This window comes from Phytophthora ramorum (assembly GCF_020800215.1).
Source record: "Phytophthora ramorum isolate Pr-102 chromosome Unknown Phyram_PR-102_s0001, whole genome shotgun sequence".
Classification (NCBI taxonomy): Eukaryota; Oomycota; class Peronosporomycetes; order Peronosporales; family Peronosporaceae; genus Phytophthora; species Phytophthora ramorum.
In genome coordinates, this window is record NW_027150647.1 from 395,311 (window position 1) to 421,558 (window position 26,248).

At 52.8% G+C, this 26,248-nt stretch overlaps 9 protein-coding genes across 9 annotated transcripts; 3 read left to right on the top strand and 6 right to left on the bottom strand.

Moving 5' to 3' along the window:
* Nucleotides 1-5,290: 5,290 nt before the first annotated feature.
* KRP23_56 (uncharacterized protein) lies at nt 5,291-5,692 on the bottom strand (the record flags this gene model as incomplete). The annotated part of the gene is made up of 1 exon (XM_067890580.1): nt 5,291-5,692. One exon carries the CDS (start codon nt 5,690-5,692, stop codon nt 5,291-5,293), a length of 402 nt encoding a protein of 133 aa, XP_067750610.1.
* A 6,417-nt stretch (nt 5,693-12,109) lies between these two features.
* Nucleotides 12,110-12,823, bottom strand: KRP23_57 (Secreted RxLR effector protein; the record flags this gene model as incomplete). Its single annotated transcript, XM_067890695.1, has 1 exon — nt 12,110-12,823. The coding sequence occupies one exon, from the start codon at nt 12,821-12,823 to the stop codon at nt 12,110-12,112; it is 714 nt and encodes a 237-aa protein (XP_067750611.1).
* Nucleotides 12,824-13,552: 729 nt separating this feature from the next.
* On the top strand, nt 13,553-14,266 carry KRP23_58 (Secreted RxLR effector protein; the record flags this gene model as incomplete). Its single annotated transcript, XM_067890809.1, has 1 exon — nt 13,553-14,266. The coding sequence occupies one exon, from the start codon at nt 13,553-13,555 to the stop codon at nt 14,264-14,266; it is 714 nt and encodes a 237-aa protein (XP_067750612.1).
* Nucleotides 14,267-14,381: 115 nt separating this feature from the next.
* Nucleotides 14,382-16,449, bottom strand: KRP23_59 (Riboflavin transporter 2; the record flags this gene model as incomplete). Its single annotated transcript, XM_067890921.1, has 9 exons — nt 14,382-14,515; nt 14,604-14,684; nt 14,769-14,838; nt 14,911-14,965; nt 15,029-15,123; nt 15,196-15,587; nt 15,662-15,871; nt 15,958-16,141; nt 16,216-16,449. 9 exons carry the CDS (start codon nt 16,447-16,449, stop codon nt 14,382-14,384), a joined length of 1,455 nt encoding a protein of 484 aa, XP_067750613.1.
* A 1,205-nt stretch (nt 16,450-17,654) lies between these two features.
* Nucleotides 17,655-18,701, top strand: KRP23_60 (uncharacterized protein; the record flags this gene model as incomplete). The annotated part of the gene is made up of 1 exon (XM_067891033.1): nt 17,655-18,701. The coding sequence occupies one exon, from the start codon at nt 17,655-17,657 to the stop codon at nt 18,699-18,701; it is 1,047 nt and encodes a 348-aa protein (XP_067750614.1).
* A 520-nt stretch (nt 18,702-19,221) lies between these two features.
* KRP23_61 (uncharacterized protein) lies at nt 19,222-20,691 on the top strand (the record flags this gene model as incomplete). The annotated part of the gene is made up of 1 exon (XM_067891144.1): nt 19,222-20,691. The coding sequence occupies one exon, from the start codon at nt 19,222-19,224 to the stop codon at nt 20,689-20,691; it is 1,470 nt and encodes a 489-aa protein (XP_067750615.1).
* A 5-nt stretch (nt 20,692-20,696) lies between these two features.
* KRP23_62 (Transposon Tf2-9 polyprotein) lies at nt 20,697-22,485 on the bottom strand (the record flags this gene model as incomplete). The annotated part of the gene is made up of 2 exons (XM_067891262.1): nt 20,697-20,847; nt 21,125-22,485. The coding sequence occupies 2 exons, from the start codon at nt 22,483-22,485 to the stop codon at nt 20,697-20,699; spliced, it is 1,512 nt and encodes a 503-aa protein (XP_067750616.1).
* A 154-nt stretch (nt 22,486-22,639) lies between these two features.
* KRP23_63 (Retrovirus-related Pol polyprotein from transposon opus) lies at nt 22,640-25,123 on the bottom strand (the record flags this gene model as incomplete). Its single annotated transcript, XM_067891374.1, has 1 exon — nt 22,640-25,123. The coding sequence occupies one exon, from the start codon at nt 25,121-25,123 to the stop codon at nt 22,640-22,642; it is 2,484 nt and encodes an 827-aa protein (XP_067750617.1).
* A 68-nt stretch (nt 25,124-25,191) lies between these two features.
* On the bottom strand, nt 25,192-26,238 carry KRP23_64 (Retrotransposon-derived protein PEG10; the record flags this gene model as incomplete). The annotated part of the gene is made up of 1 exon (XM_067891486.1): nt 25,192-26,238. The coding sequence occupies one exon, from the start codon at nt 26,236-26,238 to the stop codon at nt 25,192-25,194; it is 1,047 nt and encodes a 348-aa protein (XP_067750618.1).
* Between the last annotated feature and the right edge of the window lie 10 nt (nt 26,239-26,248).

Sequence of the window (26,248 nt, forward strand, 5' to 3'; positions counted from 1 at the left end):
ACCTTAACTGAAGAGGAAGACGCGGGTTGCGCTTCCTGTGTGGGTAACATAGTTCCACACACCAGGTGAGCCTATGGTGGCTTCACCCGACGTGGGTAACATCGTTCCCACGTCAAGTCGCACAGACTTAAACTGTTCCCGGGATGGATGAATTCCAGCCGCGGTCGACTCGGTCACCCCGGAGGGGGATCGATCGTAAGAGGAAGAGGGGTTCGGAAATACCTCTCCTCCCAAGTTTCTAGAGAGACTAGCTTCCTCACGGAATCTGTTGTTGGCATGAGCCAACACCAGTGCTGAACACCCTTGTCCTGCGGTAACTCCGCAGGAATGTCGTCCGGGAGTACATCCTTGTACTCACGCAAGACCTTGTAAACGGGGCTCGCCTTGAGCGAGTCCCAGCCGTGCTCGTCGAAGCGTTCCTTCTTCGACTTCGCGCTGAGGGCGTCCCTCAGAGATGACCTGATTCAGCTCTTCTGCTTCACACGTCACCCTCTCGACGTCCGAGAGGATGCAGATCTGCTCGATGCGTCCATCGTGCAGGTCGCGAGCGAAACGCTTCCAGCTTATGACTGGGAGCGACATCATCTCCGACGATAACGTCGGAGGATTCTCCAGCCTCATCTTTTTTGTATTGGAGACCAATACTCGACGGTCGTCTCCAACTCCTGTGTCTGCCCTGCAGGCACTGCTTGTAGCGTCTCGGTCCCTGACCGAGACTTGCGCAGCTTTGCTTACTTGCGCCGTTCACTTCTCGTGCAGAGCCCGGCTCCGCGAGTTTCTTCTTGTCCAGGCCCGGCCGTGGATAGTTGTTCTTTGTATTCGCCCGCGGGTTTTACCCGCGGGCGCACGCGTTCAAGCCCGGCTTGGTCGCGCACCGCTTCGTCGTGCAGCCCGGCTGCACGCGACCTCGCAAGCATTACCGGTGCGGGACGTTTGCAACCGTCCGCACTGCTTGTAGCGTCAGCTCCCATAGTCTACGCGTCTTCTTTACCTCTACGCCTAACGGCGGAGTGTCTTTCGACAAAGTGTGTGTCGACCAAGCATCCCACGAGCAAGTGCCAGACGAGCACCTCAAATAAGGTTTTATTGCTCGCGGAAAACCAGCGAGCACACTTTTTGAGGTTTTATTCCTCGCTCTGCCTAAGTACGAGATACACGAGCAATCTTTGGTGCTCGAGAGAATTTGCTCGTTCTGACGAGGTCGCCAGAGGCCGTGCTCGTCAGCAGCCTTTTCTATTGGCTAATATCAGCGTCGTAAACTACGGCGATCTTCCGCAGTCGCAAAAAATACTCAGATCGCCCCAGTCCAAGCTCGCGCAGCATCAAGCATGGCGTGCAGTACCGCTAGTCCGAGCCCAAGGCGGAAACCAATATCAAGTGTAGGCGCTGCCACCGAGCTCCCAGTCCAGAGCCGAGGCTCAGACGCAACGTCCACGATGTCGTCCGCACCAGCAGCAGTCAAACAAGCAATCGAGAACTGGACTGAGATCGGCCCCTTCAGACGGAGACCTGCGCTACCTGGTGAGACGTCCTTCATTTTTGACTGGGGTGTGCGTGTCGAGTACAACGAGGGCAACAAGACGAAGGTTGGGTTCATCTGCATGGCAGAATAATTCTGTCGAAACGCGGACAACGCCACAAACCTGTTCCTACTGTCAAAGGGAAGGACCTCCGCCGCTGTTAAGTATCTACGTCTAGTCCACCACCTCGAATCGCTGAAAACCGAGAAGGAAGGCAAGACAAAACGAAAACGTGAAGTAGAGATCGAGCACGTGCGATCGTCGACGATGTACGCGCGGAATTCAACACGTTTGAACGTTCTCCTGGAAACGATTCGCATCATCAACCACAACTTGCCGCTGTGTATACGTGAGTACGAGGAGTCCAAGTTGCTAGAGGCCCTCGTTAAGAAGGAGGAGATGAAGGTCATCATAACTGCGGAACGAATTGGTGAAACTATCATCGAGTTGTACTCCTCCACGAGGAAGAAGATCACTGAGTTTTTTTAGAGCAACAAAGAGGTGTACCTGAACTTCACGATGATGGCAGACTTTTGGACTTGCAAAACGACGTCGAAAAAGTAACTTGGCCTACGTGTCTACCTAATTGACAGGAATTGGCAGTTGAGGTCCTTGCTGCTGGGCACGCGCAAGTTTAGTCCCTCATACGGTGATCGTGACAAAGGTATCAGAAGGCCGTTTCTGTTATGGATGAAGCGCGCTTTGGAGGACTTTCGATTGACTACTTCGAATTTTTACGGTGCCACGAGCGACAAGGGCTCCGATGTGAGGTGTCTACTGACGGATGAACTACAGCTACGATGGGAGTGGTGCACGGCACATATGGCTCATGCCGCAACTCGCTCTGCGTGTCGTATGAACGACAAGAAAAAACAGGAGAACCCAGATATGACTGAATTAATTACGCAGCTGACTACAATCATCTACCAAGTACGCACGGTCGAAGTAACGGGTGATCTCTTCGAAGCACTATGCAACTCGAGGACCGCGACCTCCACGACGCGCTTGCTGAACTATTCTCCGCCCGATTTCTGAGTATCACCAACGCTATCCGGCGAGTTCTGGAAAAGTGGCCGGCGCTTGAAGAATGGTTTGCAGAGCGCGCGCGGAAGGCAGTGCGAGATAAGACTCGCCCACCTGTGCTTCCGCTTGCCGGTCGAGAAAAGGACTTAAGCCATGTGCTGTCTGTCCTGGGTCCTGTAGCAGAGCTTAAACGGGCATGTCAAGCTGAGGCATCTAATCAAGTGGACGTGCTGATGATGATATACAAGCTTCGATTCACTGACCTAAACAACGAAAAACCTGTTCGACATTACCTCAGCACCGACAAGAACCCTCGTTGGATTGAACCGAACGAGCTCACACCACTTGCGAAGTCTACCCGATTACTACTCCGTGATGCGTTTGATGAACGCTTCTTCAGCCGCTACTACGACGACACCAAGATGGCAAAAACTTCGTATGTATTTGAGATGCAGCAGAGACTGCATCCATTTTCAAAAGCCCGAGATTGAACCTAAATGCCGTCATCCTGCTGGTCTGCAAACAGCAAGGGTTTGGAATACGTGAGGCCTGCAATAAGAGGGACAAAGTGCATCAGCATATTTGCGATCGGCTACACACCTTGCTGAACGATGTAGTGGATCCAAGTGATGCAGTCGAGCCACCTCCTCCAAGTCCCACCCCGTTTTATAGTGAGCTCGAGGCGATGTTTGCCCTCCCCCGCGCAGATCAGCGGCCGCCACTATGAATCAAATGCAGCGACGCGTGGACGAAGAGCTAAATCGCTGGAAATACGACCCAATTGAGGTGGAACGGTTGGAGTCAGGTGCACCTGAATCGGTTCTGTCATTCTGGCGGCGAGTTGAGCACCGCAAATACTACATCTTTCTACCGCGTGCAGTGAAATTGCTCTTTGCCATCCCAGCATCATCATGCCAGATTGAGCGGGACTTCAGCGTTAGCGGAAGTATGGTTACGTCACAACGTACCAATTTGTTGCAACACAACATCGACATGGCCACGTTCATGAACCGCAACGACGAATTTGTGGATCTACTGCAGTGTGAGACGATCAAAAGGGGGAAACACCGCGAGCACACGCCCTCCTGCTTCATTTACCCTCTGGATCTGGATTGGGACATGGAGGATGATTTCTCTGATGATATGTTGGCTGGCTTCATGTCGAGCACGAGTTTCAGCTTGAACGAGGAGTAGAATGAGAACTCGTAGTTTCACGTTCACTGTGTTTAATATATGTTTTTTTTGTTTGATCATATGCTTTACGTTTATTTCGTCTTATCCTCGTATTCGACTCGCATGACACAACCACCTCGGCAACTATGGTATATTTCTCACGGTGAGTTTATCACCGCTGGCACCGCGATTACAGCCTTCCTGCTTGAGTTCAGGGACGTTTTCTTAGACGACGGTCTGAGAACGACCTCCACCTCAGCTCGCCACCTCCGCAGACTCGGTATCATTTCCACGGTGAGGTTCTCCAGCGGTCTTCAGGACATCAGCAGTCTCTCCCACTGTGACCACCACCTCTGCGACCGCCACAAACACTGTGAGATGGCGTAGCACGACCTTGCACTGCTGGTGGAAATCCATGGTGATTGTATTTGTTCCTAAAACGCTCGCCATCTAGAAGCAGTGGTCCTTCCACATGCACAACGAGTGAAAATATCGGTGGTGTGCTTGCGACTTGAGCCCTAATGAGGGCGGAGTGAAGGCATCGGTGATGTGCTTGCAGCTTGAGCCCTAATGAGGGCGTCCCGCATTTGCTGCTGTGCGTAGTGATCTTCTTCCGACAATTCATCGTATTATTCATCTCCATCATCTTCACTAACGCTGCCACGATTTTCAATCTATGTCTTGATCTCCTCCTTTGTCTGCGCGTTGCGAGCGACAGCAGCACTAATGAGTTCAATTATCATCTTCACGCTTCGCTCCAGTGATTGCTTGATCTCTGCCGAGATATCGGCTGCAGGGTCTCGCAGACGCTCTCCAACCACCTCTGTCACACCATGATTTACTTCAGCCTCTTTCGCTTGCAATTCGGCTTCACGTGCGTGCTCCACGGCCTGCAATTGACGCAATTCCGTTTCATTCGCTTGTAATTCAGCTTGTCACTCGCGTTCCACGGCCTGGAGTTCAACGGCATGGAATTGGCGCTGCAAAGTAGTCATGCACTCGTCCACCTCCTTTCGCACAAGTTCCTTTGCGTCGTTACTGTGAAGTCCCTCACCTACTGACCCTTGCTTTAATTGAGCACGATCGCAGTGCTGCTGGAACTGATCCCGCAAAATGGAAGTTGCGTCCGCTTGGCGTTGAACTTGAAGTTGTATATCAGTCTGGAAGGACGTCAGTCCTCTCTGCATTTGTGCCTCGATACATCTTTCTGATTTTATCGCCTCAGCCGCCACTAAATGCTTAACCGCGTCGAGTACTGACTCTCCAGTCGAGATCACCGCGCTTGCACATACTTCTTGCCTTAGTTCATCGCGCGCGACTTGTAAACTCCTTTCTAGCGATTGCTCCACGTGGGCGTTTATGCCTGTCATGGACTTCTCCAAACGCTCAAAAACGAGCTCGACAGATTTATCGGAAGCGGTGCTCGCGTGCTGCCGTACCGCTGTCTGCTCCTCGACGAGCTGCTGGATCCGAGATGTAAGTATCTGGAAGATGTCGTCCATTTTGGCGGCCAGTTGAGTCTCCAGTAGATTGACTCTATTCGCTAGGGAGAATATTAGCGCATGGGACTCACACTACATTTCACGCAGCGCATCGAAGAGCTTCTCCGTCACAGACTTTTTGATCTGCTCTCCAGCTTGCGCTTGCATCGCCATAAGCTGTTCATAGATGGCCGATTGAGTCGCCATCAGCTCTTCCTGGAACTGACCAGCTATTGCAAGCTGCTGATCCATTAGCTGCTTGATGCAGGTTTCGGTCGAGCCCTGATCGGCCATTAGAGCGGCGCTCTGGGCATTACTCTGCCCTTCTTGCTGGGACTGCAGCATCGCGTGCCCCTCCACAAGATATCGCGTTTGGGCGAGAAAGAACCCCGCCAGTTTCTCGAGGTGTTCTTCAATACCAGGGAAAATTTTCGCTCCTGGTTTCTCTGCCACCACTAACGCCGACGCGGTGTCGCGACTTGGCCCTTCGGTCATGTATTCGGTCTCGTCATCAGGGTACTCGACGTCGGCGCTTGGGCGGTCGTATATGTCTTCAACGTGATCGTCTTCGTCGCCTCGCGCAGCTTGAGCTTCCGCTTCTGCTTTCGCCTGGCCCGGGTCAGTACCATGACGTCGGGAGCGGGGACTTGCTGGGGCGGGCGGACTTGCTGGAAAGCGGGATTCTATTTTACTTACGCCTGCAGAAGATCGTCGCTGAATAACGGCCAATTAAAAAATGGTCTTTTACACCCAATTGAAGCGCCGGAGAACGAGCAAATGCACCTGATATTCTCGTGCCCCCCCCCCCCCCCCCCCCCAAAAAAAAAAAAGAAGAAAAAAAAGTGATCAGTGAGGTCGAATTGAAAAACCTCGCGAGCACTGCTCGTACGGTTTTATTGCTCGCGGAAAAACCTCACGAGCCGTGCTCGTCATTTGCTCGTGGGGTGCTTGGTGTCGACATTATCTGTCGACACGACCGCGTCGCTCCGGACGCTTCGAGACCCTCTCGAATCCGATCGAATCAGGCCCTGCTGATTCGGTTCACATTTTCTTCCAACGACTCTCGCAGTCGTTGGCGTTTGCTTGGGGTGATCGAAGACAGCCGCGTTCCGCGCTGTCTCTGATGGAGGGCCGCATGCACCACGTGGTGCATGTTCTGCGCCGACAGAGCCATCGCTCTCTGTCGCGCTGCTGCTGCTCCCGAAGCGCACGATCGTGCGCTTCGTCCAGTCGATCACCGGATCATGCCATGCAAGCCACTGCGTGCCCAACACCATATCGACCTTATCGTCCAATTCGAGGACGATAAGCTTGTCGCCGAACTCCTTCTCTTGGTAAGAGAAGCGTACGCGTACGATACGCTTCTCGGTTCTAACAACGACACCCGTTGCTAGCCTCACTTCCAATAGACTTCGAGGTGTTTTCACTTCCTCGAAGTCAGCTTTGGAAGGCTCTGCAGTCGAACAAAGTTGTTCGACGCTCCACAGTCCACTAGAGCACGAAGAGACCCCTCTCTCTTCGAGCTTACCTTCAGGATGACAAGGTTCGGCTTGTCATCTTGCTTCTTGCAGTGAGATTGACTCTCACTGGGGGCAGCGATCTTCATTGCAGCGTGTCCGATGTCGACACGCTCGACCGCATCACCAGCAGGGCGCCCCGCGCCTGCTGGTCCCTCTAGTGTTTTATAGTCCGTGATGATACCCAGTATCGCCACGACGGCTCTTCGCCGCGTGCACAGGTGCTGGGCACTCGCGAGCGTAGTGACCGATGTTTCCGCAGCGGAAACAACGCACATTCGTTGATCCACGACGCTGCTGGGAACCAGCAGCGGTCGCACTCGAGAGGTCCATTGGTTCGGGACCTCCCGACGGCCTTACCACCGGTCGTGGCATCAGCCGTGGAGCGTTTACATGCAGTTTAGCCTGCCGCAGGCTAAACTCTTCTTGCATTGCAAGCGCAATTGCAGCCTCGAGAGTATTTGGATACTCTCGGAAGAGATAGGTCTTCACAGGCCCATCTCTAAGGCCCTTCATGAACGTGACGACCTTTGTCGCCTCGTCGATCGGGTTGGTCACGATGTTCGAGACCAAGTACCGTGCCCTTTGGGCGTAAGCATGCACGTCATGCTTGCCCTGTTGCAGATCGAGGAACTCTGCCCTCGATCGGAACTCGTTTTGCAGGGGCTCAAACGCTAGTTTGAGCTCCTCCTTGAACTCCTCGTACGTGCTGAAGCACGTAGAGTCCGTGAGTCGGCGTCCGTACGCCCAACTCCTCCTTGCTCGTCCACCAAGACATGACATGGCGAACACTACCTTCGACAACGGGTCGACGATACGTCGAGCCGTAATGGCAGTGTCGACCTCGACAAGCCAACTGAGGAGAGATTCGCCCTCTCTTCCAACGTAACTGCTTACGTGGAGTTTTAATGACTCCACGCGCGGTGTGGCCGATGGCGACACCGAAGTTCGAGCAGCGGTTTCACGCTGTCCCTTCACGATGAAACCCAGAGCAACACCGTGTTGCTCCGTCGGTGATAGCGTTCGCAACATCGTTGCTACCGCCGCTTCCCCAATGACTGTTGACAGTCGTTGGAGGGCCTCCCACTCTGGTTCCGACAGGTGGGGGCAGTCTGCACGCGCAACATGCGTTGCAGACGTGTTTGGGCTACCCACGGACATGTTACTGTCCGAGGGCAGGTTCTCAGCCCCGCGTTCGTATTCCATACGAACGTGTTCTTAGTCGGTCGTTGGACGGACTACAAAGTGCTACCAGGTGAAATGGGTCTGCTTAGACCCACTACTTAAGCTTGCACGTGTGCGCACGTGTATGAGGAAGCGTAGGTGTATTTAACTTAAGTTTAGTATAATTGTATCCGCAAGTATACTTAAACTAAGATAAAGGAACCGAACGATAGCTTTGGTGCCAAATGAGAACTGTATTGATTGTAAATGGGGTTTCCTCCTAAAACTGATATCTCTAATGAGAGGTTCTGCCATTGGATGGATGGCAGAACCCCTATCTATTGAATGACTCTCATTGGTAGAAAGGTGTTACTTTCTACCAGTCATATACTTTGGGCTATGAATGTGGACCACCCTGTGGAGTGGTCAACCTGAATGTATCCATTAGTGCATGTTGCACTAAGGTAGGAGGTGAACCGACTGTGTAGCCCCGCTACAGACTTGGTCGATCGTCTATCGGGATCTGGATGATAGTTTTGACAAGGATGTACAAGCGCTAGAATTTAAACAACGAGTATCAGGACTAGCATTTGAGACCACACCTCATCTGCAACCACACATTGGGTGGCACCAGCATCAACGAAGGCGGACGGGCTCCGCAGAACAATCCGAAAAGCACGATCCAAACGCCTGAGACGACAGCCTAAATGTTCAATTCAACGAGTACTTGACAAAATGACAACTGGAGCCGAGACGCATGTATGGGCACGAGCAGTGCAATCACAGCAGCCTAAGCAAATATGGCACCAAGACGGGATCCTAACAGACTTTCAAAGGTGGACGATTTATCGGGTATGTACACAATCATTGAACTTGTATCATTCAGGCTGGCCGTCAAATCGAAAATGTTCACATCAAAAATGTTCAACCACTCCTGAAACTATCGAACATATACTATGGGACTGCACTCGAGCACAGGATGTGTGACAATAATGGCTCCCCCAATGGGTAGGACATTACCTTCACAGGGCCGAACTATCTGCTCTACTCCCACGTCTTGCAGCTCGAAAAGCACCGCCTACTTCTCCAAACTTCCTCGCAGAAGCAATGCAGAGCATACCAGACTGGGGAGAAGAGAGTGAAGCGGCAATGCAAGTTATCTGGCTCATATGGACAACGTGCACTCAATGCACGCTATGGCTCATTCGTAACCAGGAGATATTTGACAGCAAGCAAATTACAACACAGGAAGCAAAGCGGCTGCTGTGGAAATCGGCTGATTTCGAGGCTCAAGGCGTAATTCGGGGAATGACATCTCATACCCCGACCCAAGCAATAGGTTTTCGCGTCGCTCAATGTTATGTTGTGTTCATGGCGATGCCACCTGTGAGTCGGCCGATAGCATTGCATGAGTGGCATGTCCTATTCCACTCCGTGAAACGAGAAGATGCACTGGGAAAGCGAGGCGTTTGGATTTTATTGGGACAAATCCACCACGGGTGGAGTGGGCGGGCTTCTTTCAAAGTGAGCAAGAATTACCAGGAGTTATAGTGACAACATGGATGATATTAAGGGCAACCCGGCAGCTAAAGCAAGAGACTATCCTGTATACGGTAAGGCTTATTGTACAAGGGTCACAAGTAGACATAAAGCCTGCAAGAGCGAACCAGAGCATCGGAGCAATTGTGGCGGATACTGCATCAACTGTTTGGAAAACAAGACACAAGACACTACAAAAAGCGGTTGCAACATTACTCAAGTCGCATCAATTGGCAAAATATACGAAAGAGATGCTCCGCCACGACAGTGCAACACTTCGAATCCGCATCCAAGACGACCTGTTGAAAACTAGCAGCGACAATAAGCCACAGAACGGGTCATCAATAAGGCAAAGCCTCCAGCGATACCAGGACTCAATAATTTCTTAGCTAAACACAACTTGAGGACCTATTAACTCCCCCCCCCCCCCCCCCCTCTTATTAGGCGCGTTTATCCGTTTTCCATGATGGATGGCCTCACGGTCGGACCTGTCTGGAGCCTGCACGCACCACATTAGATACGATTGATACGATCATATATAAGCTGGGACTGCGACAAAGCGCAATTGTCCTGGAAGCGATGGATCGATCATTGGTTTGGCTACTGTAACAAATTAAGCGAGAACAACTGCAACCATTCCTTGCAGCGAGACAAGCCCCTACTACTCCAAGAAGTTATCTAACAACAGCTGAGCAATGCATCACACCAATCCCGGGTCGTGGCACCAGTTGTCGTGTAGGAACACGCAGAAAATCTCACTACCGAACGGTATGAGTCCCACCACCAACACACGCTTCCCTCGCGAAAGGTCAGCGAACGTTGGATCAACACCTGAAGACCAGGAACGATCCCTTACACCGGATTGGTTGTAAGCGCCTCTGTATACCAAGGTTGAGTTCGGTCAACCTTAAAACCTGCACTACTAGCCACGAGCGAGGGCTAGAATGCAATATTGCGCTTTCGCGCGAACCCCCGCAGTCCCTCAGAAGTGAGGGTACCGGCAATCACGCCTAATACGGGTTTGCCGAGGGTAACCTCGGCGGGTAGTGAAATACACTTGGGAACACTCGGGTTCCACCAATATATAGGGACCGACACTCCTTGTCGCCCCTAACTCTCGGCCACTCCTATCTCTTGGACTGACCAGCAACAAACTCTCGGTTCAATGTACCTCAAGCTCGCTGACAGGCATCCCACGCAGCCAAGCGTATCCAGACCCTAAGACAAGCTAGCTAGACTTACCGAAGACGGACTTGACCCTTGGTGGCTTGTGGGGAAGACTGCTGATTTATTTCTCTTTATCCTACAGCTCTGGGAGCCTCTGTAGGTCATCATTTGGCTAGTCCTATATATCTATACAAATATCAGGTGTAAACACATCTCTATGGGAAATCGTATAGCCGGCTCTACACAGCCGAGGGTACGACACCGAAGTGGGTACAAACGAGGTTTTTAACCTAGGCCGGGGTTTTATTAGACCCAGCCGAGACCTCGGTCACTATTGTTCCTAGGTCACTATAGCGCAGGAAATGAGACCAGCCAATCAAGACACTCTGTCGCCGTTCACTGAAAGGTGCAACGTCCGCCGGACCTTGACTGTTCGGCTCCAAAACCCAACGCCACAATGGCATGGCAACAATCGGGTTGAAATGGTTGATCCGTGTCTACAACGGACTGTTCCTCGGAGAGCAAATTCGAAACTGAATTGAATTTTAGCCTGTGAGTCTGCCTGTAAAACTACTCGCAGCTAGCTTACGAAACAAGGTTGAAGTACCGAACCCACGAGGCGGTCTTCAACCTGCCGATCTCCTCCTGAGCCCAGCCGGTGGGCCTTCCGCAGATGCAGCCGGCAGCCTCATTCTCGATACACAAAAGACGCGAAATGATACCACGACATATCTCCTGAACCAGGGCTGGGAAATTATTGCTAGGACGGCAGACCCGGCCAAGATACTTCGCCAAGTTGAAAGTCTTGAGTCCGCTCCACTCAGAAAGACTGAGATTCCACCGACGGACAACGCTCTTGACAAATTATTTGCAGTTCAATGGGTCAAACCATTACTGTCATCTCGTGCTGCAGCGAAACTTCGAAGACCTTAACAGTATAGCATTTTCCAAGCGACAGCACACCTAGCCCGACCCAGACCTAACTTGACAACAGCCTTGGTCGCCTCACAAGAGGCAAAGCCACAGCACAACCCCGACAGACGGACTCTTCGTTAGGACGTCTCAATACATATCAGGCTTCTATTGGAAAAAGATAATTACCATTAATTTCTATAGGAAAAAATAATTACCAAAGTAGAGCGCCGTTATCCCCTCCCCTGTTAAGGAGGCGACCGGCCATATTCGTAGGCAGAATCCACTGATTGTTTCCGTTTTCAGTGACTTAACTCTATACGCTAACGACTTGCGCATGAGATAATTGAGAAATGTGGCCATGCTCTGCCGCTGGAGGAATAGCTGCCACGATCGAAAGACGCCGGTGTACTAATGCTGTTGGACGTTCAGTTACAGGGTGAGAGATCCGCAGTGGATAACACGAAGCAAAGAAAATCAAGATTCGAGCTTAAGCAAATATGTAGAAGAGATTTCTGCAGCAGCAACATTCAGTGGATAGGATTGAAGTATATTCCCAAGCCACTTCGTCATCATGGCGGCCATTGCTCACAAAAATGGTTAGGACCGCCATTTACCTTTCTGATCGCTTCGTCAAATCCAAGAATTCCAGGTAGTACTTGTTGTTCGGGTTCGCTTCTCGCTTAACTGTGGACATACCATCTAGCCCCAGCATTTCCTTCACGTACCATTTCTCTCGATTCGCCTTGGCCCAAATCTGTACTTTCACCTTCATCTCCGCTGGGCTGCCTCCATACTCAATCGGGGGCTCCAACACGGTGTTCTTGTAATTCCAACACTCATCGTCGTACTTGGTTGCATAACGCACATACGCTCTGAGCTCGTCGCTATTCTTGCGTTGCGCCTTGCTCATTCCTGCCAGCCCCAAATCGTTCCACACGTCTTTCGTTGACATTCCTTCCGCAAGCCAATTGTCCATCTGCTGACCTTCGCGCTTGTACATGAACTTCTCCAGTTGCTTGTAATTCGGGTGGGGCTTCAAAGCAGCACCCGTCAGCCCGTCCATCTTCAGCGCCTTCTTGACTTCGTCGTCGGACTTGCCGACTGTCAGCCAATAGTCCATTTTCCCCCAATTCTTGATGGACGACCAGATGCCCCTCTCTTCCGTGTCGATGGCATTTGCCTTAGCAGTGTCAGTCTTTCGCAGTAGCCTTCCACGGTTGTATCCGACGTCAGGAATGCTGCTGGATCGGGTAGACTTTTCCGCGGCCACGGTGATCGCGAGGAGGATCAACAGACTTGCCAGGAAGGCATTACAGAGACGCATTACGGGAAGGTACCAATGCGAGGGTTACCTGGACAGTTGTGGAGTGAAGTCGATCGAGAGGAGAGAAATACCAACAACAAAAATGATTTGTCATTTCTTAGAATAGCGACGGTGATCTGCAAGGGCAGAATCATTAACATAGCTGCCCGAGGAAACATATTATGATGGGACTTCTGGCTTCACCTTGTCCAGCGTGACTAAACACCAGTAGGTTCTACTGGGTAGACTCATACGCTCCTGGCCAAGTTAATCCGGCCTCCTCATAGCTTGGTGAGTTTTAACATTTAATGTGCAGTTTTGACGGGTTCCATAACACGCTCGAGTTGAGTTTGAAGTTTGAGTTTCGGTTACTGTCCTCTAGAAACCTTGTATGTAGTGAGACGTGACTGTATCTCTGCAATGCCTTCCTGGCGAATTCTGCTCACAGCAAAATTCGATGGGGATGTGGTTCTCCGGGCCGCCGGGGGCCAGGATTGAAGTTATTCCCAATATGTATTATACTAGTAGTCAGTAGAACCTACTGGTGTTTAGTCACGCTGGACAAGGTGAAGCCAGAAGTCCCATCATAATATGTTTCCTCGGGCGAGCTATGTTAATGATTCTGCCCTTGCAGATCACCGTCGCTATTCTAAGAAATGACAAATCATTTTTGCTGTTGGTATTTCTCTCCTCTCGATCGACTTCACTCCACAACTGTCCAGGTAACCCTCGCATTGGTACCTTCCCGTAATGCGTCTCTGTAATGCCTTCCTGGCAAGTCTGTTGATCCTCCTCGCGATCACCGTGGCCGCGGAAAAGTCTACCCGATCCAGCAGCATTCCTGACGTCGGATACAACCGTGGAAGGCTACTGCGAAAGACTGACACTGCTAAGGCAAATGCCATCGACACCGAAGAGAGGGGCATCTGGTCGTCCATCAAGAATTGGGGGAAAATGCAGTATTGGCTGGCAGTCGACAAGTCTGACGAGCAGGTCATCAAGGCGCTGAAGATGGACGGGCTGACGGGTGCTGCTTTGAAGGCCCACCCGAACTACAAGAAACTGGAGAAGTTCTGGTACAAACGAGAAGGTCGTGATATGGACGGTTGGTTTGAGGATGGAATGTCACCGAAAGACGTGTGGAACGATTTGGGGCTGGCAGGAATGAGCAAGGCGCAACGCAAGAATAGCGACGAGCTCAGAGCGTATGTGCGTTATGCAACCAAGTACGACAACGCGATTTGGAACCACAAGAACAGCATTTTCCAGCCCCCGGTTGAGTATGGAGGTAGCCCAGCGGAGATGCATGTGAACGTACAGATTTGGGCCAAGGCGAACCGAAAGAAATGGTACGTGAAGGAAATGCTGGGGCTGGATGGTATGTCCAAAGCTGAGCGAAAAGCGGACCCGGACTATGAGTACTACCTGGAATTCTTGAAGTTGACGAAGCGATCGGAAAGGTAAATGGCAGTCCTAACCATTTTTGTGAGCAATGGCCGCCATGATGACGGAGCGGACTTCCAACATGAAACGTGACATCGTTTACAGAATTGAGTTTTGTTTTGCTTGTCAACGCAGCTTACTGAATAAACAAACTTTCGCACCAGAAAATCAGCGGAAATGCAATTGCAGTTCCAGACATAGCGCCCAACTGTGTAGCCAAACCATTCCATTGATACACTCGCCGCGCAAAACCCGTCGAGTGCTTCACGTCTACAATGATAACACAAAAGAGTGAGCCAAACTGGGAACAACAAACAATACGTTGCACTACTGTAGGATAACTCTTTCTGCGGCCTACCTCCAGCTCGTTTCAGCGTCAGATAGAGCATCGTCTGCGTGTACGCACATCCAACGAGGTAGAATATGTGGACGAGAAGTGCTGCGCAAATGGATAGGGCCACATGCACGATTGTTAATGCAATACTCATCGATCCAAAAATGGGAGTTCCCACACATGGCTTACGCAATAAATATCCATGCTTGAGATCACTCAGGATCGGTCTGGAGGTGAGCGAGAACGACAGGAGCAGCGACTGAGGGACAGAATGACAGCAAGTACATTCGTCAGTTTACACCTCACTTTCCCCAAAATGCAGTAAACTCACCGCAAGTACTACCAGCACGAGAGTCATACTCTGGACGTAATACAACCGCACCCACCTTTCCGTACAACGTATCACAAAGTTAGCAATTCCTTAGACACCTTCTGAAATGGGTACTTACGTTGTGGCCACACTAGCAAGTGGAGAAAGAATTAGCGCTGCAATACTGGCTGTAGTCTGGAAACGTGCTGTCATCGTCTCTGTATTGTCTGCCAGCTACGGAACAAACATCATCAGATGAAGCTGACTGAGTACAGCAGTCGCTTTTTGACATGTCGTTCGACGCACCGCAAACTTCTTGTACACATAGGGCATCGTAGATGGTAGCCACCCAAAGGAAAAGGCGGCCAGCACCCACTGGCAAGCCAACAGTGGCCATACCTGTCGAAATACCGCGGCCCCAGACATCATTTCAGTGCTTTCCAGCTCCGTCGGTGCAGGAATCGTGACGGTACTTGCACTCGTGGAGCTGGGACAGCTACCGCAGGAGCTCCGACTGAGCAGCGTGTCCTCCTCTGCTTCTTGCGCAGCCCGTTCATCCAGTTCCAAGGCGCGTTGCTTCTGGTCCTGTACCGACCCATTTGTCGCAGCCTCCATCTCTTCTGAAGCCTGCACCGCTTGTGCCCACGGATGGTACTGCAAATACGCAAACGCAGCGAGCGACACGCTCATAATCGTAGCTGCCACAAAGCACTATCGGTCTCAGTACCCTTCACCGAAAGCCACCACAACCTTAAAATCCAACTCCACCCACCACAAATAAGGTAGAATGTCGACACGGAGTAGCGCAAGACACCCCCAGGGTCTTGCACAATGCCCAGCAACGCCGCTAAAGACCCACTGAGCCCCTCCCCCGTGGACAACGCGCTCGTAAAGAGCGGCGGGAAGTTCGCCACGAACGGGTAGAACACCACACTGGACGTCGTGCTCACCATGCCCCCGAAATGTGTCAGGACCAGCATCGCTATAAGCTCAGGAGTAACGAAACAGTCAGCACTCTTGTCCTCTCCACCACTGGCAGCAACTGCACAGCACTGCAGGGCAGCGTACCGACACTGTGTCTCGATCCAAATACATTGGCCGTTTGGTCCCACAAGAGACTCATGAGCACCGCTACCACCACGCCTTGCACCAAAATCCACCAAATAACGGTGGACTGGCTCAGCAATTGCTGCCGAGCATTGAAAATCATGTAGAGCATCGGGTAGATGTTGGCCGACTCGAGTGCGAGGATCTGCAGGCAATAATTGTCAGCAATTATGAGTCAACCCGTTATGTGTCCTTTCATCCTGTCCGCTTTGACTGTACCGAGTAGGCGTAGATACTGTAGTGCTCCGGTAACTCGCGCAGGAACACGCCCAGCTCCACGTACGTTACGTTTGTCATGATCCATGACGCGAGGCCAAAGCCCACGAAGGCCAGAAACGTGACCACGCGCTGTCGCTGGAGTCGCAGCTGTCGTGGCCGAGAGACGCGGGTGTCCTGAAGCTGCTGGACGTTGGTCTTGAGCGGCTGCTGCTCGCCATCGTCCAGGGACATCATCTTGCAAAGAAGTAGCGCTTCCACTTGCAAAATGAAGGGTTAGGTTTATAAAAGATACTAGTATTTATTGGTTCACCTAGCCCTGAAAATATTGCTGTATGCTTTGCAAATCATAGAAAATTGAAGCTGCTTCCGACTTACTTGAGGTTTGTATTGAAACGGTGTCAGAAGCAATTTTCCCAGCCCGAAGCAATAAAATATGCAAAACCGGATTGCACGGCCAGTCAAATCGAAACATTTTGTCAAATTTTACGCCAATCAGAATGTGATTCAAAGCATACATTTTCCAAGTTGATGTATTGTGCATGGGGATCGGCACTGGACCTCCTCCATATGTGCGACAGTACTTAACCCTTTCGTGCAGGCGGGAAAACTCGCGGTTTTCACTCAATCAAACTATACCATACAAGTCAAGACGTTAAGCAGCGAAACGGAGCATTTTGTCCCCTTTCATAAACCACGGTACTCGCCTAGAAATAGTCCTTTCTGGATAGTGGAAGGAGGATGGGATTTAGGAGGGCTTGGTCGCGAAGTTATGATGAAAGGGGGCATTTTGCCCCCTTTCATACGCCACGGTACGACCGCACCTGGCAGCTGGTCATTTTTCTGATTGAGCTAAAAACGGTTTCCACCGCTTTTCTGACGATCATGGCACTTGGTTGGCTGTTCGTCCGACTGGCGTGATGACGTAAGACGGCAGATCTTGAACCAGATCCCGTAAGATATCAGGTCCCACTTGAAATCTATCGGTGTAGCGGGGCTACACATTCGGTTCACCTCCTACCTTAGTGCAACATGCACTAAGGCATACATTCAGGTTGACCACTCCACAGGGTGGTCCACATTCATAGCAAAAGCATATGACTGGTAGAAAGTAACACCTTTCTACCAATGAGAGTCATTCAATAGATAGGGGTTCTGCCAGCCATCCAATGGCAGAACCTCTCATTAGAAATATCAGTTTTAGGAGGAAACCCCATTTACAATCAATACAGTTCTCATTTACCACCAAAGCTTTCGTTTGGTTCATTTATCTAGGTTTAAGTATACTTGTGGATACAAGTATACTGAACTTAAGTAATTTACTCCTACGCTTCCTCCTACACGTGCGCACACGTGTAAGCTTAAGTAGTGGGTCTAAGCAGACCCATTACACCTGGTAGCACTTTGTAGTCCGTCCAACGACCGATAAAGAACACGTTCGTATGGAATACGAACGCGGGGCTGAGAACCTGCCCTCGGACAGTAACATGTCCGTGGGTAGCCCAAACACGTCTGCAACGCATGTTGCGCGTGCAGACTGCCCCCACCTGTCGGAACCAGAGTGGGAGGCCCTCCAACGACTGTCGACAGTCATTGGGGAAGCGGCGGTAGCAACGATGTTGCGAACGCTATCACCGACGGAGCAACACGGTGTTGCTCTGGGTTTCATCGTGAAGGGACAGCGTGAAACCGCTGCTCGAACTTCGGTGTCGCCATCGGCCACACCGCGCGTGGAGTCATTAAAACTCCACGTAAGCAGCTACGTTGGAAGAGAGGGCGAACCTCTCCTCCGTTGGCTTGTCGAGGTCGACACTGCCATTACGGCTCGACGTATCGTCGACCCGTTGTCGAAGGTTGCGTTCGCCATGTCATGTCTTGGCGGACGAGCGAGGAGTTGGGCGTACGGACACCGACTCACGGACTCTACGTGCTTTAGCACGTACGAAGAGTTCAAGGAGGAGCTCAAACTAGCGTTTGAGCCCCCGCAAAACGAGTTCCGATCGAGGGCGGAGTTCCTCGATCTGCAACAGGGCAAGCATGACGTGCATGCTTACGCCCAAAGAGCACGGTACTTGGTCTCGAACATCGTGACCAACCCGATTGACGAGGCGACAAAGGTCGTCACGTTCATGAAGGGCCTTAGAGATGGGCCTGTGAAGACCTATCTCTTCCGAGAGTATCCAAATACTCTCGAGGCTGCAATTGCGCTCGAAATGCAAGAAGAGTTTAGCCTGCGGCAGGCTGAACTGCATGTGAACGCCCCACGGCTGATGCCACGACCGGTGGTACGGCCGTCGGGAGGTCCCGAACCAATGGACCTCTCGAGTGCGACCGCTGCTGGTTCCCAGCAGCGTCGTGGATCAACGAATGTGCGTTGTTTCCGCTGCGGAAACATCGGTCACTATGCCCGCGAGTGCACAGCACCTGTGCACGCGGCGAGGAGCCGTCGTGGCGATACTGGGTATCGTCACGGGCAATCAAAAAACTAAAGGGACCAGCAGGCGCGGGGCGCCCTGCTGGTGATGTGTAATGGGTCTGCTTAGACCCACTACTTAAGCTTACACGTGTGCGCACGTGTAGGAGGAAGCGTAGGAGTAAATTACTTAAGTTCAGTATACTTGTATCCACAAGTATACTTAAACCTAGATAAATGAACCAAACGAAAGCTTTGGTGGTAAATGAGAACTGTATTGATTGTAAATGGGGTTTCCTCCTAAAACTGATATTTCTAATGAGAGGTTCTGCCATTGGATGGCTGGCAGAACCCCTATCTATTGAATGACTCTCATTGGTAGAAAGGTGTTACTTTCTACCAGTCATATGCCTTTTGCTATGAATGTGGACCACCCTGTGGTGGTCACCTGAATGTATGCCTTAGTGCATGTTGCACTAAGGTAGGAGGTGAACCGAATGTGTAGCCCCGCTACACCATCCCCCCGTTAGGATTTGACGTGCCGGTCTCGACACGTCAATCCGTATTTTCTTCGGGAGAACACGTGCTCATTCCCAATGAGCACGCCAACGACGTCTTCGTCCAAGACGCCGGCCGCTTCGGCAACAGCAAGTGCTGTCGTCGCCTCCAAGGCGACGACGGCCGCTGCCTCAGCCACGACCGCTACTGGCATCGCCTCGACGGCGATGCCGACAAGCGCGGCAACAGAGAGTCGCCTCTCTGTTGCTGGATACCACTCGAGATGGCATGAGAAACATGCCATCCGAAACAAGACAGGCAAGATCATTGCTGTCGAAACCGGAGTGGGTATCTACTCTCCGGGTGGAGAGGGAGTTCCCCTCGACTACGGAAGCGAAGTCGAGGAGGGGGAACTCGAAGGAGACAAGGACACCTTGTCTCCGGGCCACACTGACCCCAATGTGGGTCTGCGTCGTCCACGCGAGGACGACCCGAACGCTTCGAGCTCGAAGCGTTCGCGCAGCGGCAGTGGAACACCGCTCGCTGCCGCTGGAGCCTTGTCGACTCCGCGGGATGGAGATGACTCCACTCCATCCGCTGCTGTTGCGGCCTCGCGCACTGAACCAGTGCGTGAGCCGTGGATGCCGTCTCAGTCTGAGATCGGCAGCCGATTCGGTGCGACCGCGCCACCGAATCTGTACGCGCTGTACTCGTGCAACGCCATCGTTGACGATGACGTCGCGAAGCGAGTACACTTTGATCCGTTAACGAATCAAAGGCGCGACTACTACATCGGGCTCTTCCATGAGCTCCGATGGTTTGCGAGTAAGAAGACTTCTCGCAGAAGCAAAGTGCCCGAGTGGCAGGCACTTTGTCAAAGTTGGAGTGCCTTTGTTGAGAACTTCAACAAGAACCCCGCTGGCTATCGCGACCGGATTAGCCAGGCGCGGGAGCGCTACGAGAAGTTCTCGAAGCGTGGTAAACTTGAACGACTGCACCATGGTGCAGTCGGTATTGGACTTCCTTGCGCAGTGCCTTATGACACTGCTTGTGAGTACTGCTACCCTGGAGCAGTACGCATCACCGAACGGGACGTCAACGGGTACACGTCCATGTGTGTACCTGATGACCTCAAGACCCTGCGCGCCAGTTTTCAGGCGCAGGCGTCTTCTAGTGCTGCGGATAATCGCAGCACTTATCCGAGTGCTGTAGGCGACTACAGCGCTCGCCCAAGTTTTACGCCCTTCGGCGGAGGTGGCGGTGGCGGCCTTCGTACGCCGTCACCATTTCCGGAATGTCCTCCATCAGGACATTCCGTGATTCCCACGTATCGTGTTGGGGAGGAAATCCTCTCCAACGAATACGAAAATGAACCGGACCTTGGGTCTGGTTCCGATGACCAACAATTCGCTGGACGATCCAGCGAGTTGCCCCGCGTGCGTCTCGCAACGGGGGTGGGGGGGGGGCGGGAAGACGCCCCGGGTTTGGTCAACCAAACTTTGAGTCTCGCTTGGAGGCTGTTGAGCGTCTCCAAGCGTCGCAGTTCGCTGCTCTGCGTCAGGAGCTGAGCTTGTTAAAGGCTCAGCTCGCGGAGGTTGCGCAGACGACCTCGAACGTAAAGGTCGAGGTCGGGACGAGGCTCTCCGGCGCCTTGAAGCGCGTCGCCGCGCTCGAGAGCGCTTTGGCGAGTCACCAGACGTAGGTGACTCGTGCTGCACGTATGGCTTCAGTCGCCCAACGTAAAACGTTGGGTACAGGCGCATGCTGGACGGTATGTCCAGTGTGTACGCGTTGCCATGCTTCGCCAACACTGTGAATGGCCCAATGAAGCGCGGAGCAAGCTTGCTTGCTCCGAAATCGGAAACTGCATGTTTAGCTAGGTTCTGCGTAGCTAACAGAACTAATGAACCAACTTTGAATTCATTTGTGTTTCCCCTGCCGGTGTTATCGGCATTCAGCTTCTGTCGATCGACAGAAGCTGCTATTGCATCTTGGACAAACCGAATTACGGCTTGTCGACGCTGGACAAAGTCCATTGCATCCGAGCTGAACCCCTGGTTCAGTTCGTGCTCCTTGTTCGCAGCAGGCCCGGCCTGCGCGTGATGTCCGTTGTGGTTTAAAGTGTCTACGCCCGTCGTAGACACTGTCTTTTCGTCGCCATGACTGCGCGCAGTACGTGCGCGAGTCGTCACAGCTGATACATTGCTTGTATCAGCGTGCTTATCCGGTTGTTTTGAATTAACCGGATATCCTCCCCCACTTAAGGAAGGAGCTACCGCACCGAGTACGCTCGGTACGCGTGGGTGCCTCATGGCATTCACGTAGAACGGTGTGTGTCCTGTCGAGACATGCACCGAGTTGTTGATGGCGAACTCCGCCATCGGCAAGCAGTCGCTCCATTGATGGAACGAGTGCGCGTAGCTCTTCATGGTGTCAACCAGCACGCGGTTGACACGCTCTGTTTGTCCGTCGGTCTGCGGATGATCCGCAGTCGACATGGACAACTGCGTCCCAAGAAGTGTAAACACTTCTTGCCAGAATCGCGCTGTAAAGCGCGGATCCCGATCCGACACGATGTCGAGTGGCATACCATGGTGTCTAAACACCATGTCGACAAACAGACATGCCGTCTGTTTGGCTGTCACCTCGGCTGGTACTGCAGCAAGATGTACCATCTTGCTGAAGCGGTCAACAAAGACCACAATACCAGTCCTCCGCTTGTTGTCTTGCGGAAGACCAAAAACAAAGTCCATTGAAATGGACTGCCAGCACTCCGACGGGGTCGGTAGTGATTGAAGCGGAGCCTGCGAGTTGGGCGCAGGCTTCACGCGCTGGCATACCTCGCAAGCACGAACGTACTTGCGTACCCACTTGTACTGGTGACTCCAATAGAAGTCACGCGTGAGAAGCAAATATGTCTTCTCACGGCCAGGATGTCCCGATGTCGGGGCATCGTGGTACTCATACGTGATCTTGAGCTTCAGCTCATGATCATCCGGCACGACAATGCGATCTGCGTTGTCGTCGACTGCGCTGTAAAGCAGCAGACCATTGTGTACACGATAACGGTGTACACGGGCACGAAGGTGTTTGGCCAGCTTCTGACGAGACTTGTCAGAAGGTGTGGAGAAGTACTCCACCAATTGCTTCGCATCCGCATCATGTGCGTATGCGGCCTTCACTTCGTCCAGCAAGGACGACGAGGGTGTAGTCGTCCTGACGACGCCAACTGCGTTGGCGTCGGCCTCTTGCACCGCATAATCTGGTCGACGCGAAAGCGCGTCGGCCACGACATTCAACCTTCCAGGTTTGTACTCAACCTGGAAGTTGTATTCAGCAAAGAATGACAGCCACCGTGCCATTCTTTGTGATATGTGCGGCGACTTGATCGCCGTACGCAACGATGCGTGGTCGGTGTAAACCACGAATGGTCTACTCCCAAGTAGATACACTCGAAACTTTGCGAGTGCATACTTCATGGCAAGGAGTTCCTTGTCATGTACCGGGTAATTGCGCTCAGCTGGCTTCTGCTGGCTTCAGCTGACGCGATTGGTAGTAAACCACACGATCACGACCTTCGTGATCGAGTTGCATCAGTGCGCATCCGATCGCGAAATCGGATGCATCGCACACCACGTGGAATGGGCGATCTTGGTCGGCCACCGCCAAGATCGGCGCCTCAGTCAAGCCCTGCTTGACTGCTTCGAAGGCCTGCTGACAATCAGCAGTCCATTCCCATGCAGCCTCTTTCTTTAAGAGCTGCGACAGCGGGCGAATCTTGCCCGCGTAGTTGCTCACGTACTTGCACAAGTACGTGGCGAGTCCAAGGAACTGCCGCAGTTCCTTTACGTTTGAAGGCGTAGGCCATTCATTGATCACTCTGACCTTTCCTGGGTCAGGGCGTACGCCGTTCTTCCCCACGAGACACCCAAGTACGGGTATCTCGGTTGCCCCGAAGATACACTTCTTCAGGTTCGCGTAGAGCTTGTGCTTTCGCATGAGCTCAAGCAACTTGCGGAGATGCTCTGTATGCATCTCCACATCCGATTTACCATTCACAGCCCGGCTGTGAATGAACACGTCGTCGAAATAGCTCGGTGCGAAGTCGCGCACCGAGCGCAACAAGTGCGTGACGCACCTGTTGAACGTCGCTGGGGCGTTCTTCAGCCCCTGCGGCATCACGAGCCACTCCCAGAGCATGCCGCTCGGAGTGCTTACCGCCGTGAGAGGGATATCACTCTCACGCATGAGGATCTGATAGAACCCGTCTCTCAGATCCAGAGTACTGAAGATAGTACTCGAGGTCATCGAATCGATGATCACATCTTTTCGAGGTATCGGCGTTTGCGCCGGTACCGTCGCATCGTTCAGCTTGTTGTACGCATGAACGATGCGCCACCCGCCCTGTGGTTTCTTCACACAGAACGTAGGCGCGCTGTGCGGGGACTTCGATTCCCGCACTTGTCCTGCATTGCGACGACTTTCAAAGAAGTCGTCGATTGCCTTGACTTGCTCACGCGGCAGTGGCCACTGTCGCGTGACGCAGTACTTTGTTCCCGGCACGAGATCAATCTCGTGCTGAACACCCTTATCCTGCGGTAACTCCGCAGGAATGTCGTCCGGGAGTACATCCTTGTACTCACGCAAGACCTTGTAAAAGGGGCTCGCCTTGAGCGAGTCCCAGCCTTGCTCGTCGAAGCGTTCTTTCTTCGACTTCGCGCTGAGGGCGTCCGCGCCCTCAGAGATGAGCTGATTCAGCTCTTCTGCTTCACACGTCATCCTCTCGACGTCCGAGAGGATGCAGATCTGCTCGATGCGTCCATCGTGCAGTTCGCGAGCGAAACGCTTCCAGCTTGTGACTGGGAGCGACATCAATTCCGACGCTAACGTCGGAGGATTATTCAGCCTCATCTTCTTGTATTGGAGACCAATACTCGTACGCGTCAAGACATTCAATGTCTCGACGGTCGTCTCCAACTCCTGTGTCTGCCCGGCAGACACTGTTTGTAGCGTCTCGGTCCCTGACCGAGACTTGCGCAGCTTTTCTTGCTTGCGCCGTTCACTTCTCGTGCGGAGCCCGGCTCCGCGAGTTTCTTCTTGTCCAGGCCCGGCCGTGGACAGTTGTTCCTTATATTCGCCAGCGGGTTTTACCCGCGGGCGCACGCGTTCAAGCCCGGCTTGATCGCGCACCGCTTCGTCGTGCAGCCCGGCTGCACGCGAGCTCGCAAGCATTTCCGGTGCGGGACGTTTGCAACCGTCCGCACTGCTTGCAGCGTCGGCTCCCAGAGCCGACGCATCTTCTTTACCTCTACGCCTAACGGCGGAGTGTCTTTCGACCAATTGTGTGTCGACATTAGCTGTCGACACTACCGCGTCGCTCCGGACGCTTCGAGACCCTCTCGAATCGGATTGAACCAGGCCCTGCTGATTCGGTCCACATCTTCTCCCAACGACTCTCGCAGTCGTTGGCGTTCGCTTGGGGTGACCGGAGACAGCCGCATTCCGCGCTGTCTCTAGTGGAGTGCCGCATGCACCACGTGGTGCATGTGCTGCGCCGACAGGGCCATCGCTCTCTGTCGCGCTGCTGCTGCTCCCGAAGCGCACGATCGTGCGCTTCATCCAGTCGATCACCGGATCATGCCGTGCAAGCCACGGCATGCCCAACACCATATCGAACTTATCGTCCAGTTCCAGGACGATAAGCTCGTCGACGAACTCCTTCTCTTGGTAAGAGAAGCGTACGCGTACGATACGCTTCTCGGTTCTAACAACGACACCCGTTGCTAGCCTCACTTCCAATAGACTTCGAGGTGTTTCCACCTCCTCGAAGTCAAGCCTTGGAAGGCTCTGCAGTCGAACAAAGTTGTTCGACGCACCACAGTCCACTAGAGCACGAAGAGACTTCTCTCTCTTCGAGCTTACCTTCAGGATGACAAGGTTCGGCTTGTCATCTTGCTTCTTGCAGTGAGATTGACTCTCACTGGGGGCAGCGATCTTCATTGCAGCGTGTCCGATGTCGACACGCTCGATCGCATCACCAGCAGGGCGCCCCGCGCCTGCTGGTCCCTTTAGTTTTTTGATTGCCCGTGGCGATACCCAGTATCGCCACGACGGCTCCTCGCCGCGTGCACAGGTGCTGTGCACTCGCGGGCATAGTGACCGATGTTTCCGCAGCGGAAACAACGCACATTCGTTGATCCACGACGCTGCTGGGAACCAGCAGCGGTCGCACTCGAGAGGTCCATTGGTTCGGGACCTCCCGACGGCCTTGCCACCGGTCGTGGCATCAGCCGTGGGGCGTTCACATGCAGTTTAGCCTGCCGCAGGCTAAACTCTTCTTGCATTGCAAGCGCAATTGCAGCCTCGAGAGTATTTGGATACTCTCGGAAGAGATAGGTCTTCACAGGCCCATCTCTAAGGCCCTTCATGAACGTGACGACCTTTGTCGCCTCGTCAATCGGGTTGGTCACGATATTCGAGACCAAGTACCGTGCTCTTTGGGCGTAAGCATGCACGTCATGCTTGCCCTGTTGCAGATCGAGGAACTCCGCCCTCGATCGGAACTCGTTCTGCGGGGGCTCAAACGCTTGTTTGAGCTCCTCCTTGAAATCCTCGTACGTGCTAAAGCACGTAGGATCTGTGAGTCGGCGTCCGTACGCCCAACTCCTCGCTCGTCCGCCAAGACATGACATGGCGAACGCAACCTTCGACAACGGGTCGACGATACGTCGAGCCGTAATGGCAGTGTCGACCTCGACAAGCCAACGGAGGAGAGGCTCGCCCTCTCTTCCAACGTAGCTGCTTACGTGGAGTTTTAATGACTCCACGCGCGGTGTGGCCGATGGCGACACCGAAGTTCGAGCAGCGGTTTCACGCTGTTCCTTCACGATGAAACCCAGAGCAACACCGTGTTGCTCCGTCGGTGATAGCGTTCGCAACATCGTTGCTACCGCCGCTTCCCCAATGACTGTTGACAGTCGTTGGAGGGCCTCCCACTCTGGTTCCGACAGGTGGGGGCAGTCTGCACGCGCAACATGCGTTGCAGACGTGTTTGGGCTACCCACGGACATGTTACTGTCCGAGGGCAGGTTCTCAGCCCCGCGTTCGTATTCCATACGAACGTGT